The sequence below is a fragment of the Notechis scutatus genome, chromosome 2, assembly GCF_049901735.1.
Source record: "Notechis scutatus isolate UNSWTSFEM ecotype Mainland chromosome 2, rNotScu1.2, whole genome shotgun sequence".
Classification (NCBI taxonomy): Eukaryota; Metazoa; Chordata; class Lepidosauria; order Squamata; family Elapidae; genus Notechis; species Notechis scutatus.
The window spans coordinates 248,551,670-248,568,383 of record NC_142010.1 but is presented as its reverse complement, the minus strand read 5'-3'; the positions used below and the strand labels follow the sequence as shown (position 1 = coordinate 248,568,383).

General features: G+C 38.6%; 1 protein-coding gene across 3 annotated transcripts in view; it reads left to right on the top strand.

Annotated features, from left to right (window-relative positions):
* Nucleotides 1-405: 405 nt before the first annotated feature.
* SPEF2 (sperm flagellar and cilia associated 2) overlaps nucleotides 406-16,714 on the top strand; it is a 113,408-nt gene continuing 97,099 nt past the window's right edge. For all 3 annotated transcript variants that reach the window (XM_087958522.1, XM_087958523.1, XM_087958521.1), the window contains exons 1-4: nucleotides 406-937; nucleotides 9,910-10,012; nucleotides 11,590-11,842; nucleotides 14,755-14,925. In XM_087958522.1, coding sequence (XP_087814648.1) covers nucleotides 880-937; nucleotides 9,910-10,012; nucleotides 11,590-11,842; nucleotides 14,755-14,925 — 585 coding nt within the window. In that variant the 5' untranslated portion in view covers nucleotides 406-879. The remainder of the gene's footprint in view (nucleotides 938-9,909; nucleotides 10,013-11,589; nucleotides 11,843-14,754; nucleotides 14,926-16,714) is intronic.

The window sequence follows — 16,714 nt, the reverse complement described above, 5'->3', positions numbered from 1 at the left end:
TTCACATTGGTCACACCTTTCGCTATCTCCAGGTGAAGATCTAATTAAGGCAGGAGAACAAAGGCAAACGGAACTCTTTCCAAAACTCACCCCGTAGAGAGAAAATGTTCCTAAAAATGGTTGCTTGCTTGCAGAGTTTGAGATTCTCTGGCTTTGTAGGGCTCTGCCCAATTTCTATCAGGATTGCCAGTGAGGTTTCCTAAACCTGCCCCCCCCCCCACTTTTTCTCAAGATTTACCTTCAAGTAAATCCAAGTACTTTATGAAGAATCCAGGTAACAAAACCACACGAAACATCTTTTAACTTGCCAATAAACCTGCAGTGGCTAAGTCCCCTTTCTTTCTTCCCTCCTTCCCTCGCCTCCTTTGCTTTGAAAAGTTGCGGGGCAGGTGGAAATTTAACACACACCTATATACACACCGGTTACATTTCCACCTTGTCCCGCAACTTTTCAAAGCAAAGGAGGCGAGGGAAGAAAGGAGACGTAGCCACTGCAGGATTATTGGCAAATTAAAAGATATTTCGTGCTCCGGTATTTAAAACCGGCCCGCCCGCCAAGCGATTCGAAACAACCCCGAGGGTGAGATGGAGGTGCCACAATTAAAGTTTCTAAACTGCGCATGCTCTCACCCACAAACCGCGTTTCCCCGACTCCTCGGCAGGACCTTCGTTACCTCAAACGAGCTCAGCCAAGAGCCCATTTGGCTAAGTCTGCGCAGGCTCAGTTTATTCTCCCCGGCGCTGCTTGTCGGGCCGCGTCTCTTTTAAGCCATGCTGGCGCGAAAGGGCCGGTTGCCGTGGTGACGGGACGCGGAGCGTGGCTCGAGCCGGTCTCGAGCCAAGCGGGGAAAGGGCGCGGAACTGCGGCCGTTCGCGGCCATGACTGGCATTCTGTGCGATTGGCTGAATCGGGAAGTGAAGCTCTCGCGGACAGTGGGTGAGTCCAAGGAAGCGGGGTGCCATTGCTTTGAGGCGCCAGGTGAGGGGGCGACATCGCCCCCACCTCTCCTCAAAGCAGATCGTGTGTTTTCCCTTGAAACGTCCTTCTTTCAGGGTGGGAGAAAAGCACCAAAGTGCATGACATTTTAGATATGCTCAGAGGCACTGAGAGTCTCCATCGTGCTGGTTTTTTTTTTTTGTGTGTGTGTGTGTGTTTTGGCTTCTGCCACAGCCTTGGAAAAGGGGTGCCTGAGTTGACCCTTCTGCCTGCCTTTTTACCTGCTGCAAGGGGAGATTAAAAAAAAAAAGATTAGAAATAATATGAGGGACTTTTGAGGAGAAAGCCCTGCACATTTATGGTGTTGGCATGGCTTATATGCCAATTCCTAATGACCCCATATATTTTAAGTGTTGGATTTCAGCTCTTGGAAACTTTTGAAGGATTTGCTTTTGGTGACTGAGAGCAAAAGATATTTAATGGCAATAGGTTAGAAGTACCTTAGAATTGAAAACAACTGTTTTTGGTGGCAGTGCTTTATGAAAATAAACAATATTGAACCCTGTTTCCACACAGTTACTTTGTACTGTATTTTCCATATATTTAAAACAGGCTCATGTGATAACTTTTCCTACAAACTTTACTTGTTGACTATTTTGATAGGTTCCTTGAATTTGCAGAAAGAGTTCTCTAAGAAGGGTGGATTTGCAGTATTTTTTTTTTAAAAAGACAGAGAATTGTGATTTAATGACTACTGGGACTCTATATACTGTATCAATTATATGAGGCCTGGGGTCCCCATTTGTACCACCCAGAGGGCCAATATATGCCATTACATACCTCTGTAGCTGCTTGGCAATTGATCCACTCCACGTGAATTGTTATATTCTTCAAAATATACTTAAACTTTTTAAAAAATGGGAAGTTGACTTGCCACAAAGCAAAACATCTTCCTCCAGAATAATCATTTATTTCTTTATATCCCATTATTTTTGTAAGTAATTTAAAGCAGCAAACATTCCAAATATCCCTCCTTCGACTATTTTCCCTAGTCCTGTGAGGTAGGCTGGGCTGAGAGAAAGTGACTGGCCCAAAATCAGCAGTCAATTGTTAACTCACTGAGCTATTTCTGAAATTCCCTGCAATGTGAAAAAAGTAGCCAATGTTTTGTTTAGAAATGCATCCACCTGTCCTGAAAAGGTAGAACAATTATAAGTGTAGGGCTGTGCGTTGTTAGAATGTGGAGGGATGCACTTGTCTGCAATTCTTTAAACCAAATATGGCCTTTTCTGTGGGCAATTGCATAATTCTAGGGGAAAATGCAGCCGCCTTGAAGAATTGCAAACAGGTGCAGCATTCCTTTCTCTGTGCTCTCCAAAATATTTTTTTTTGCATTTGAATCCAAAATGCAGTGGTATAGTACAAGGGGGCTAGGAAGAATACACAATCAAGAAATGTTACTTGAAATAGATGCTTTGAAAAATTATCTGTGGCAAGTCTTCCCAGCTATTATATTGCAAAAGCATTCACAATAAATAGCCATCAAAATCCAAACATGGGGCCCCAACTTTAGGTGACATTTATGGCTGCTTATTTTGTTATTTTGTTTCTACTGCTAGAAAAGAAATGAATGAGAAATTATCATTTTTATAATTATTCCTGAAGTGGAAGAAACAGTTATATAAAAGGATTCAAATTTAATTGAATATATCATTATAATTAAGCCAAAGATGCAATTCCAGTAAATTAGAATTTGCTCACAGAAATTTGCAGATTAACCCATGACATCTCCAGCAAGTGATAGGAAAGCTGTTTTTCCACTGAAGTACATGTAGTCCTCAACCTGCAACCATGATTGAGCCCATAATCTTGCTAAGTAAAGTGGTTGTTAAGTGAGATCAGAATCCCCATACTCCTGTTAAGTGATTGCACAGGTCATTAAGTGGACAGAGTCCTGTGTAAGGAGTGTGTGATTCCTCAAGATAGGGGTAGATCCTGGGAGGCTCTACTCAGGAAATGAAAATCTTCCCTGCTGAAATCCAAGCAGTCCACCAGTCTCCCTGTGTAAGACACACTTGCATGTGGCCTGCGCTGGGCCTCTCAGGGATTTTGCACTGCTTCTCTTCTTGTATTTCAGCTCCTTTTCGTCTTTAGGGACTTGCAGAAAGAGCTTCCTGCCAAAGAATGTCATCTTTCCTCTGAATACAGAAGGGAATTCCTTCTTTGGGGTGCAGAAACAGAGTTCAAATCATCTGGGTCTGAACTCTGTTTCTGCACCCACTGAAGGAGTTCAGCTCCCCTCAGCAGGCAGCTCATTCAGTCAGCGCTTAGAGATGAGAGGAAGTTCTGGAGGCAGGTGACAGCAGCTTGCAACCTTCCCTGCCGGTTTTCCCATTGACATTATGGGGAAGCTGCAAGAGAAAATTACAAATGGCAATCACATGATTGTTTTGCAACTGGTAGTAAGTACACTGGTTGCCAAGCAACCAGATCACAATCACATGACCAGAGTTTGTATGCAATGTTTTGCAACATTAGGAAGTGCTTTACAGGCCATAAAACACCCTTTCATAGGTTGTTTTAACACTGAATGGAATGTACTACCTGACTCTGTTGTTACATCCTCAAACCCCTACTCCTTTACCCTAAAACTATCTACTATTGACCTCACCCCATTACTAAGAGGTCTGTAATGGGCGTACATAAGCACACAATCATGCCTACCGTCTCTGTCCTATTGTCTCCATTTATCCGTACCTATTTCCTATATTCATACTCGTGTTTATTCTAATACCTATTATATTGTAAGCAATTGACAAAACAAATAAATTAAACCACCGGTTGTAAGTTGAGGACTACTTGTACTGTGTAGCTTTTGACTGGCTGTCTCCTAGCAGTCTAACCTTTATTTACAACCTTCAGACCCGTACCTTTGAAGATTTTGTGGGCAGTTTGGATAAATGGGGAAAAAGAAGCCCGAAGACTTAAACGCTGGGCCCTATCTAACAAAATGGAATTCAATGTAGAGAAAAGTAAAGTCTTACACTTAGGCAAGAAAAACCAAAAGTACACATATAGACTGGGTGAAACAAGGTTTAATAGAAGTAACTGAGAGAGGGATCTTGGAGTCTTAGTGGACAACCAGCTAAATATGAGCCAGCAGTGTGCAGTGCAGCCAAAAAAGTCAACGCAATGTTAAATTGCACTAACAGAGGGATACAGTCAAGATCAAGTGAGGTACTAATACCATTTTATAAAGCCTTAGTAAGACCACACCTAGAGTACTGCATCCAGTTTTGGTCACCACACTATAAAAAAGATGTTGAGATTCTGGAAAGAGTGCAGAGAAGAGCAACCAAGATGATTAGGGGACTGGAGGCTAAAACATACAATGAACGGTTGCAGGAACTGGGTATGGCTAGTCTAGTGAAGAGAAGGACCAGGGGAGACACGATAGCAGTCTTCCAATATTTGGGGGCTGCCAGAGAAAGGAGGGGGTCAAGCTATTTTCCAAAGCACCCAAAGGCCAGACAAGGAATAATGGATAGAAACTGAACAAGGAGATTTTCTGACAATGAGAGAAATCAACGAAACAGCTTCCCTTCAGAAGTTGTGGGAGCTTCATCACTGGACCCTTTCAAGAAGAGATTGGACTGCCATCTGTCAGAAATGGTGTTCTGTTTGGGCAGGTGGTTGGACTAGATGACCTACAAGGTTCTTTTCAACTCTTAGTCTGAAAAAATTGTGTATGATGTGATGTGGATTGCTCCTTATAGGAGTTCAAAGCTTGAAAACTGCCTGAAGCAATTTGCAATATCTATCCTCTCTTACACTGTAACTTATAATTAGCTGTCGTGGCTTGTAGATATTTTAGCAAAGAACATGACCTTCATTGTTACTATAAAGGAGATGGATTTTCTTCCAGCCCTATATATATTTGTAAATTTTATTTGAGTTTTCACAAGAAGAAAAGAAATACAATTAAAACATCTTTTTTGAAAGCAGCATAATCCGGGTTACATTTCTTCGTACAGACACAAATTCAAGTTCATGCTCATTTTTATATTCTATTCCATATCTTATTACTATTTTACATTTTCTACATGGCTTCTCCCCTCTTTTAATTTTCTCGATTTTATTTTATTTATTTCATCTCAATTCAAATCATTATATTTATATTTTTTGTCTGTCCTGTTTCAATTGTCTATTATCTTTTCTCATTAAACAAAATTTCTCCTGTAGTTACTAATTGGAGTATGACGCCTTTATATCTTTCCCCTAAAGTTATAACACTCAATATAATACATAACTTCCATTCGGATTCTGCTTGGTACATTCTTAAACTACATACAGTATTCTTGAAAAAAAAAGCAAAAGAAAAAATTATAAATGTATATAATTAAAACAACATTCCATTCCAATTCAATTCTATCATTAATATTAATATTCATTAAAGTCTTAACATTTTTCACGTTACTTTTCAATTAAATATCATACTTCTATGGGAACAATTATAAACTTTCCATAGTTAATTCCCCCCCGCCCCTCTTCACTTATATTTTATAAAACATTGACTAATTAAAATGTTCCCATTCCTTCCTAATTCAATTTTCTCATTTATTTTATTTCATTTACTTTATTCACAAACATTTCACTAAATTACACTAACTATTTTATCCCTCATTCTAATCATATGTTGTTTCCAATTTCCTAAAGTTATTTCTATTACAAATATAACAATACAATCTTATGTACCTTTACAGAATCCTTTTTTCAGTTAGATTTTCACCCATTATCTCTAAATAGGTCCTGTTTCTTTATAACTTGCTCTGGACCTTTGTAACTTTTCCTTTCCTTCTTCCCTCTCTTCTTCTCTCTCCCCTTTTTACTCCTTTGTCTCTCTACCTCTATTTCCCTCTTCTGTATTCCCCTTTTCTGTTGCTTTCCAGTATTATACTTATTTTTCAAATTATTTTTCTTTTCTTTGGTTGTTTTTTTAAGTCTTAAATTCTCCATCCTCTTTCCCCCCTTTCCTTTTTCTTCCCCACATAGAGTTACTTGTTCATTAAAGATGGCTTCTACTTTGTCCCAGTCTTCTTGTTTTGCAGTCTTGTTGTTTCTCATAGTTCCAAATCTCCATTTCTAAAAATTGAAAAACGAAGCCAAAAGAACCCTTCCCTTCTTGTGCATCTTCTTTGTACTTTTTAAGTTCCATTTTCAATTCATCCAAAAGTGATGCCATTGTAGAAATTTTTAAACAACCACCCGATTGATTTTAGTCATTCAAATATAATAACCAAAAATCCAAAAGTCACCAAGCAATCCAAATACACACAAGCTGTTTCTTTTTGCTCTTTCTTTTTTCCCCCACTTTCTCTTCCTGGGGTTACTATTTAGTTGCAAAGTTTCAGTTAAAATGTATCTTTTAGAAGTCTTATTGAAATTTTACTTTAGATTCTTTTAAAGTCCAGGCAGTCTCCTCCCTTCCAGATCCTGCCCTTATTCTTTTTCTCTCCCTTCCTGCTTATAGAAGAAAAAAAAATTAATGTCCAGAAATCTTTATTGTCCCTTTGGCATTTAGTTATATTTTCAGCTTAATTGCCTATTGATGCCAAAGCGGATTTTTCCAATTTCTTATTTAGGTCTCTCAGTTGTCAATATAAGGAAGGAGAGAGAAGAAGAAAAAAAGCCAAACCTTTCCCTTTTCACTTTCTTTCGCTGCTTCCGACTCTTCTTTGGGAGCGATGTTATTTCTTGTAAAATTTAAATTCCAGGGTACCTTAGTTGTTGCTTTTTCAACTTAGCCCGGTCAGCCAAAACTTTCACTTCTTATCTTCCTCCTGCATGTTCTTTTCCGGTTGAGTTCTTCTTTGAGGTGGCCATTTCTGACCACCGCTCCTACTGCCTTCGGGAAAGGGAGTAATGGCCAGCTGAGGAGGAGAGATGCGGCTCTCCTCAACCCTGCTGGTGGTCTCCCCCCTCTTCACCACCTCTATGGGGTGGCATAGCCCTGAAACCAGCCGGCTTGGGGCGCTCCAGCGGCAAGCCCAGGCAGAAACCGCGCACGATCGCGGATTCCTGTCTGTCGCCAAAGCCCTTCAAACCGGAAGTCCCTTCCAGCCCTATATTATACTGTACTTAAGCCGCCTCCTCAATCCAGCTAGAGTTATTAGCATATAAAAGCTCTGCTGTTGATATGTGACTAAGTTTGGAAGAAGAAATTCCATTTTAATCAAATTAATAATAGTTCATTGCATTTATATGCTGCCCAACTCTCAGCATCTTTAGTTATTATTAACTGCTTAGAATAATAAATTTTTAAAAAGGGAACCTGAATCTGTTCTTGCTTAACACTTTTCAGATCAGGAACGGGCTTGGTGTTGCATCTGAGCTGTATTGAGATATCATAATTTTTGATGTTAATCAGCAGTAGCAGCTGCCAACTGATGTTCCAAGTTTCATAGATGTGTATCTCTGAAATACTAACTCAAGCTAACATCACAAAGTTTTCTGCACCAAATAGTTAAAAATATACTTCTGGTATTTAATAAGTAGACCAAACATCTGGTGCAGATAGAGTTGTAATTGGCTGACTATGAAGAGATTAACCAAGAAAATATTTTAGAAATATTTTTGTGCAGTCTTACTTGCAAAACTGTGTGGGTGACATGTTCTTCCATTTACATTGTACTGGAAAATTGTTCAGGCAGTATCTGTTATGACACAATAAAAGAACAATGGTTGTTTTTCTTTGGAGATATTTTTATTCATGTACAAATGTGTGCAGGTTGTAGTTATCCATACAGTTGGTTAAGTAAACCTTTAAAAATTGTGTGGCATCCCCTCTTGGTAATTCTGAAATAATGATGTGGATTGCATAGTTTGATGCTTAATGGTTAAGATAGCCTTGAGATATTTGACATTGAGTTTCCAGAATGCCTGTTCAGATGCCCGTTGAGTGGGTTTGCTTTTGTAGTCACAAAGTCTCTGTTTCAATGTTGAATCAGGAATGTACGTATTTTATTACTGTAACTTCAGGACTTTCTGGGGTATGTTGAGGGCTGTATATCAAAAATGAGTGGGTTGAGGACTTCCTCAGGAAAGGGTAAAAATACTGCTAATGTCACCCATTTGGCTGAAATTCTACAAGTCTTAAGGTAACCATTTTGGCCATGCCCACTTTGAGGGATGGGGAACAATTTGGATACCACAGAAGAATTGCCAAGAAGTCATGATTTTCACACTTCTGACTTAAGGAAACAAATCTCTACCAGAGTTTGGACACAGAGCTTCTTATGTGAAAAGCCTTTGGAAGATGTTCCTTCTGAGCAATCTATTTACATATCTGAAATTCCCATAAGGGAAACAAGGAGAGGATTTTCATCACCCAGGATGCTTTTGCAGATTCAAGGGATGCACTGTGACTAGGTCCTCTCAATTAATAAGGACTCCAGAGAGCAAGCAGTCCTTGTAGGTAACTGTTTATTGCATAGTTCCTAATGTTTTAGCTACAAATGCTTTCCCTCCAGAGCAGAGTTTCACCCACACTGGAGATGAAATCCTCCTGAGGAGAAGCAGAAGAACCAATGTTCTATTCACTCTAGTTCACAGGGCAGTGATTTTATGTTTTGTTTTGGGAAAGGTCCTTTGTTTACTGGTGCTAGGCTCACTTCTGGCTTATATTACAATTTTGCTTTTATTTCTTTGTTCAAACCTGCAAGAAGATACGCCACTGATTTTTAGTATTTGTGTTACTTAAAATCAGATTTTGCTCCTAGGCTGAAAAATTTTGATTAGAAATTAAGCGATGCCCCGGGACAACAGATTACATTTATTGTTTGTAAACTACCCGTAGCAATTTATGGGCAGGGGAGAAATTTAATAAATAGATAAAAAAATTAGGGCCATATCATATGATCAAGGATGGAGGTGGCAATTGTTTCCTTAGTGATTCTTCCTAGCCAGCATTTATTATTTGCTACCTGCTATTCTATCCGTAGGCGCTTAGAGAGCCAATTTTTGCTGATCAAACTGTGACCAAAGCAGCCAAACCACAAGGTAGTTTTCAGATTTACAAGATTCTGTTATTGCAGCTTTACAATAAAGTAGAATTAACTCATCTGGCCATGTTTCCTGTCTAGTCGACAGGGGAAGGCGGACATCCCCACATTCTATACACTACACATTTTTACTTTATATTATATTAATTTTTTAATTATTTGTTTGTATTATCTTAATGCTATTTGAATAATTAGTACTTATTTAAAATTTTAATACAAAATGTCATAAAACATTTCCTGGTCTGATGTTTGACTATGTTATTTATTTCAGCATGGGCTATTTTAAGGAGGATACATCTCTTAATCATTAAAATATCAAAGATATTTTTAACAATGACAGAATTTTTAATGTACTACTTTCACTGGAAAAATTGAGATACATTAAGACTTAATGTATCTCAACTTTTCCAGTGAAAGTAGTACGTTAAAAATTCTGTCATTGTTAAAAATATCTTTGATCCTACTAGTCATAGGGTGCTATATATTACTAAAACTCTTCATTTAGATGTTGAGAAAGTCTGTTGTGAGGTAAATTGTGCAATTGATCTCGTGCTAGAGAATGCATAATTAACTTCTTCACTAGCTATTTCCATAAATCTATTGGAAGATTCAAAGGAGACTAATTCCATGTTAATTAACATGGTGACAAGCAAACCACTGCTTTTTGATGAACTATATTTTGTTTGTTTCTTTGCTTTGTTTGTTTGTTTATTGTATATAGTTGCCCATATGCCTGGGAATTCTGGGCAGCAAACAGAAACAAAAACATCAATCAAGCTATATAAATCCATTAAAGATAAGTTGGATTGTTATACTGTACATCATGATAATAATGGTTGGTTATGCATCAAATGCGAAGAATCGCAACTTATAAACAAAATACTTTCCTTTTTCCTTTGGAAATTAAATCAGATGCAGAATCTTTCGCCAGAGAATTTTCTTCTGGTTATCTCATTGGAGAACTTCTAAACAAGTATGAACTTCAGGAAGATTTTGATCAGTTTTCACAAAGCAGGTGGGTAGTATTAATACTGTTCTAACAATGTTCCGATTTACTCTATACTATATCATAACTAAATTACAGTAGGCTCAATTAACACTTCCTTGTATTGGAGAACAGGGTGCGAATTTCTGCAATTCCCTTTCCCATTTTTTATATAGAATTTTTCCTTCATTCCCATATTTGCCATTGCCCAGTCAGTTTTCCACTGAAACAGAAAAGGATTGCGTGGTCTCCTGCCCAGCTTTTCTGAACTACAATAATCAGCACCCATAGCCAGACTGACCAATGTTTGTTAAAAGTTATAAAAAGAATACCTTGTTTATACTCGTGTCCCCAGAATTATCACAGAGGTGGCTGTAATCTGCAAGGAACCAGCAAGGCAGAAGTGTGCATTTCCCCCCATATAGTTGCTTCTGCTTTAAAAGAAAACACTTTCTGGAACTGTTTCTAAGCCTTTGCCTTTGAATTGAAAAGACTGACTTTACAAGCCACTTTTAGTGAGAGTGATGCAGGACGGATAAATTCTACATTGGCAATTTTGGATAGTGGGGCAGGGCCCGAAGATTAGTAACATCTGGAAGCCAATAAATTCCCCACCCCTACTCCAACATATTTCCATCAGTATATAAAGGGAGAATACTAATAAGAGTAGAGTTTGGTACTCTTTGTATTCTTGCCATTGCTTGGTTGGAGACATCAGGTGAATAAGCAGTCCAAATAAGAAGGACAGCATGAAGATTAAGGAGTGGTTGGATTCAGTTATGAAATTCAGGAGGTGTGTGACAATGGTAATTTCTGATGTCAAGCCCTATATAGCAAGATGATGACTTACATTTCATAATTGGGCAGATTCTGAAGGTACTGGTTTTCATATCATACTAAGTGATAGATTAAAAAGTTGTTAACTTGTGTCACCAGATAACTAGTCATAGTAACCAATTTCAGACACAATATGGTTGCTTATGTCACCTCAGATGCAGTGGCAAGATTCTGTTCTGCTTTTAGATTCCTGTATGGATTAGTTTGGAGACATGGAACAGTGGCCTTGATGGGCCGTGGACTTGTTGACCACGTTCATAGTGTGCAAATAAATTACTGTATGGTATAATGATAAAGTCTCCTTTGAGTCACACTAGATTTCTGATGACTACATGGAAAACTTTATGTAATTTTCACAGCAAGAGCACAATATTGTTTGGTACTGACTTTAGGGATTTCCCCCCACCCCTTATTCTAGTTTACAACCGTAATATCTCTTGGTAGTCCATTCCACTCCAAATAGTGACGGAGTCTAATCCTACCTAGCTTTTTAAGTAAGTTTGGCTAGAAGCTGCCACTTAAACATATTAAATTCCAATGGATTGTATAAGCAATTGATTTTATAAGCAATTAAAACTAAATTAAGAAACATCGATTTTACTGGGATTAAATCTGAAAACCAGGCGTGTGTTTGAGTTCTGACTTTGCTTAGTTCCATTGCTACCATACCACATGAGGCTTATTTGAAGGGTATTAGGCTTGCAGATGAACTCACAGGAAAGTTTTACATATTCTGCATATTTAGAATTTTTTTTATATTGTCTCAACAGGCTTGCCAATGCAAAACTCAACAACTTTTCTCGCATGGAGCCCACCCTTCAACTTCTGGGTGTACAGTTCGACCAAAATGTAGCCCGAAGCATCATGACAGAGCAGCATGGAGCTGCTATCAAACTTGTGTACCAATTGTATGTGGCCCTAGAGAAAAAGAAAAAAGCAGGGCTCACTGGAGTTGCCATGGATGCAATGCGACCTTCAGCTAATGCAAAGCTTAAAAGTGTAGGAACCGAAATATATCGTGAGGTGAGCTTGTTTCTGTTAGGACACCTTTCTTATTGGTGAATTTGTGTCAACAAAGCATTGCCTTCCTATTTACTCCTTTTGGGAATGAGTGAGGATCAAATGAATATACAGTACAGTTCCTGTTTAGGCCACTTCATCCATAAGTCTAGAGCGCACTGTTTTAATTGTTAATTAATAGTGCTTATATTGTATCCCACTCCTGAAAGCTTCTGACACATATTATTATTATAGTTCAACATGTAGTCAATCAGGTGTTTGTATTGGATTTGGCATTTTTATCCATCTATTGAATCTTCCCAGGGACCTGGCATAGGTAGATACTGTTGTTCCATAGTGTTATTTTTGCAGGATGTAAACTGTGCCAGGTAAAGCTGCCTTTTGCAATTGACTGATGGTATCAAATGTCAATGTCAGTGGTGTTCAAATGATGCTTCAGTTGGAATTGCACTTAAGGTGAAGGTGGCAAACAGACCTAATACAGCAGGGGTCCCCATCCGTGGTCCATGGACCAGCACTGGGCAGTGGCATGCCAGATATCGGCCCGCACAAACAAGTGAAGCCTCATCCATGGGATGCAGGCAGCACATAAAACCACATCCCCTTCTGTCTGCAGAAAAACTTCTCTCCATAGAACTGGTCCCTGGTGCCCCAAAGGTTGGGGGCCACTGTAACACCATATTCCTGCCTCCTAGTTCTATCTCCGCAACAACTATGTTAAGCAGATTAGGCTGAGAGGGAGTAACTGGCCCAACATTTATTTTACGTAGTGTGGGTCACCCAATTGGCTTTACATATTTGGAAGGAATATATATTCTGGTCTGTTCATCTATATTTTAGATTTTGAATAAAAAATGAAAAGACATATTTCCAGTTCTCGTCTTATTTTCATAGGCAAGTCGCCATAGAGACCAGGCTGTTCTCATTAGAAATGCCCTCTTAGTAAGCTAGCCTCTAACTCTTTTCAAAGGTGTGTTGAGATTGCCTTTCACAAAGAAATTTTGTTAAACTTTGCTGCTGTCTTTTTTAGTGGTTTGCATGGTAGTTTAAGATGGTTTAAATGTTTTCACCTTCTTAAAAAACTATGCTGCTACAAAGTTTAAAAAAAAACCCAACCCCTTAAACATGATTACTTTTTTAAAAAAAATATCTTGGATTAATTACTGCCAAGTTGTAGAAGGTAAACACCTCTATTTAATAATTTGCAACAATACTCTGGGTCCATTTTATTGCACATATAAAGAATGGGAGCACACAAAAGGCTTTCCACTGGACCAAACAAGTTCCACAGTGTTGATTCATATGGGGATTCATAGTACCACTGGCTTAAACCTCTGGGAATTTCTCAAAGTTGTTTCCCGTCATAACTGGTTCACTGGAGAAAACTGATACTTTAATTACAACCGAATTCTTTTATTTATCTTCTCCCAATAGGTATCTTCACAGCTCTTTACACTTTCAGTCTTGAAACAATGAGCTGTTGTGTAAAGTTGAAGCCAGGCCGTAGGCACAGAAAATTAAATAAAGAGATCGGTGCTATGCATTTTTCAGAACATATGTTCCCTCACTTCACATACATTATTGCTCCCTCTAAGCAGGTTGTAGCCTCACCATTAAGGCAAAAATCTATTAAGTCTAGATAGTCCTCAATTTACTACCACAGTTGACCCCAAAATTTCCATTACTAATCAAGACGGTTTTTGAGTTTTGCCCCATTTTACAACCTTTATTGCAACAATTCTTAAGTGAATCACTATAGTTATTAAGTTAGTAACATGGTTGTTAAGTGAATCTGGCTTCACATTGACTTTACTTCTGAGAAGGCTGCAAAAGGTGATCATATGACCCCGGGACATTTGACAAATCCATGCCAGTTGCCAAGTGTCCAAATTTTGATCACGTGACCATGGGGATGCTGCAACAGATGTAAATGTGAAAAAAGGTCATAAGTCATTTTTTTCTGTCCTATTGTAACTTTGAATGGTCACTAAACAAATGGATATAAGTTGAGGACTGCCTGTATTGCATCTTTCAGGCCAAGTTTACAATTGGAATCTTTTTCACACGTAAGCCTGTTCTTTTTTTCCCTCTTTTGCTGTATTATATACTTTACCTGAGCTAATCTGGGCTCTAAAACAATCACAATCAGTTACTAAAAAAAATACCATAATTCAATTGAATGTTCCTGGAGTATTGATAAAATTTCTCAGATTCCTGTGATGGGGAAGAGAAGGAAATAAAACTAGAGCATTAAAATGCCAAATACTGTCCCAACATCTCTAAATAGAGATAAAAGAACTCTGTAGCTTATAATTGTTGAGAATTATTGATGCTCAATGTAGATTTTTCCAAACTGATACCCCGTCGACATACTGTATTCACTACAACTCCAAGTACTTCCTGATGTATTACAATTCTGTGAATTCGCCATCTGCATGACTAATGATACTGGTGAGAATAATAGGAACCATACTCCAACACATCTAGAAGCTACCATATGGAAGAAGGCCCATACAGTTAATGTGATTGTGACGATCCTTCAGACGAGGCACTTTGCAGCGCAGAAAAGCTGTTTGGAAGAGCTCCTTAAATTATTAAATCAACCGTAGCATTTTCTAGGCATGATTGCTTAGGAAGCAGCTCCTAGTAGTGCCTGTAAGGGCCACTTCACTTCACTAAAGAGCAATATGAAGAGGTGCTTCACAAGCAATGAGGCCTTGTGAAAAAATGAACTCCCCTGTGCATGTCTCAACTCTTGGTCTCTTCCAGTAAAATTTCTCTCTTCGGAAAAGGAAGCATAGGTGAGCTCTTCTAGAATGGATTAAATCCACCAGTCCAGGACAAACAAGATTCTTATGCATCTTCATGTGTCATATATACGTTTGTATGTATATATCTGTCTCATTTCATTTCAGAGACTCAAAACACTAGTACCCCGCCAGGCAGACCTCTCACTCCAACAAATTTCAGAAAGCTTTCAAAACAAAGTCAAGATCCTGGAAAGTAAGATGGTTGGTATACAATTTGTGAAGCAACAACAGGCCAGACAGATCCAGGAGGAAAAAAAGGTTGAAGAGCTTGAAAGGGTGAGTGCTGATTTCTTTCTCTGACCCAGCTACACAATACCTTCATTCCCTGCTTTGTGGTTAACCAGAGGCCATGTGTATTAGTAAATTGGTGTTTATAGCTTTATTTCCATCACTCTCACGCCCCTCCAGAAATGGCAGAACAACATGTCCCAGAATTCTTTAAAAAAAATAATTGCCTGGCTGATTGGACTTTCTAAAGCTTGCAGCTTTTATGCATCTGAAGGACCAAAGATGGAAAAGAATGGTGTGTAGAGAAAGACTTAAGAAAAGCGGTAGTTAAGATTGTATTGTCTATGGAGATTTTCAGTCATCCAATCCTGCTTGTCCCAAACATGCTTTTTCAAAAGGCTACTGGACTTTCTTTGTCTTTGCTTGAAGATGTTTTGCTTCTCAGCCAAGAAGCTTCTTCAGTTCTGAACTTAAAAAGCATCTTGGATGAAAAGCAAAACAATTTCAAGCAAAAACAAAGGAAGTCCAGTTGCCTTTTGAAAAAGCACCTTTGGATTAAGATTTTATTCTATGCCATTAAAAGCAGAGTGAATTGTATTATTTACCAGAGGATATTGGACAATGTTACACAAATTGCAATCATAGTCACTTGATTATTTTGAGTTAGCATGCACATAGATTTATGCATCAAGAGATACACCCAGATACGCTTTAAACTATCACGGGTTATGGGAGGAACTGGATGCACATGAATGACTGTGATCAGAGCCTCCCAGTCCAGGAAGAGAGATAATATGAAGCATATGAATGCACAATATGAAGCTGTGCTAAGATCTCCCAGACATGACTGTCACTTGCTCTTTGAGCAGAAGTTGGGTGTCTAGGAAGATCCACAAATTATGTGGTTAGTCTATTTGGGGCAGTGTAACCCTGTGCAGAACCAAAGATGGCATAGTCTATAAAACCCAAGGCCACTCAATCTTGCCAAGGTTCAGCTAACACCTGTTGTTCCCCATCTGGGTCTCAGGCACTGGGTTAGGATATCAGCAGTATCATTTAAATTGTCAGAGATAGAAAGGCATAATTGGGTATCATCAATACACCCCATGGCACTGGACAATCTTATCCAGCAGCTTCATGGTGATGTTGAATAGGAGGGGAGAGACCTGAAGCTGGTGGAATCCCATAGAGTTTTTATGTGATAACAGGATAATATTTAAAATTATTAAGTATGTGAGAGAATCATATTAAAATTGGCCTTAAAATTGTGTAACCCTACTGTAAAATTTTATTTCTGCACCCACATATCCATAGCTTCATCTTCATAGTAATAATACAGGTAACAATAATAATCCTCTCCCTAGCCTTATTAGATTATTATTATTATGAATGAATGAATGAATGAATGGCACTCATTTATCTGAGTGAGACTGGTGAGTGTTAAAGCTACTTTCCTGGACAAAACTCAGAACATCCAGAAGTGCATCAGTAAGATGGCACCCAAAGATGAGCTCTGAGAGAATGTCTGAGGCAGCAGCAGATATCAAGCAGAGGAAGTGCCATGGCAAGCAAGACTAAATAAGATGGTCATTGACAGATAGCTAAGGTAGTAGATATTAAAAAATCTCACTAGTGACTATAAAGAGCCGGATTAAAAGACAGCACTGTGGCACTGATTGCAGCAGCACAAGAACAGGCACTAAGCACCAGATCCATAGTGGTCCATCACCCTAGACAGGATCTATGCAGAAAGACTTCAAAAACAGTCCAATGCATAGTGGCAGGGTATAAGATGAAGACAGGAACAGCATACACTGAATGGCATAACCAAGTAGCT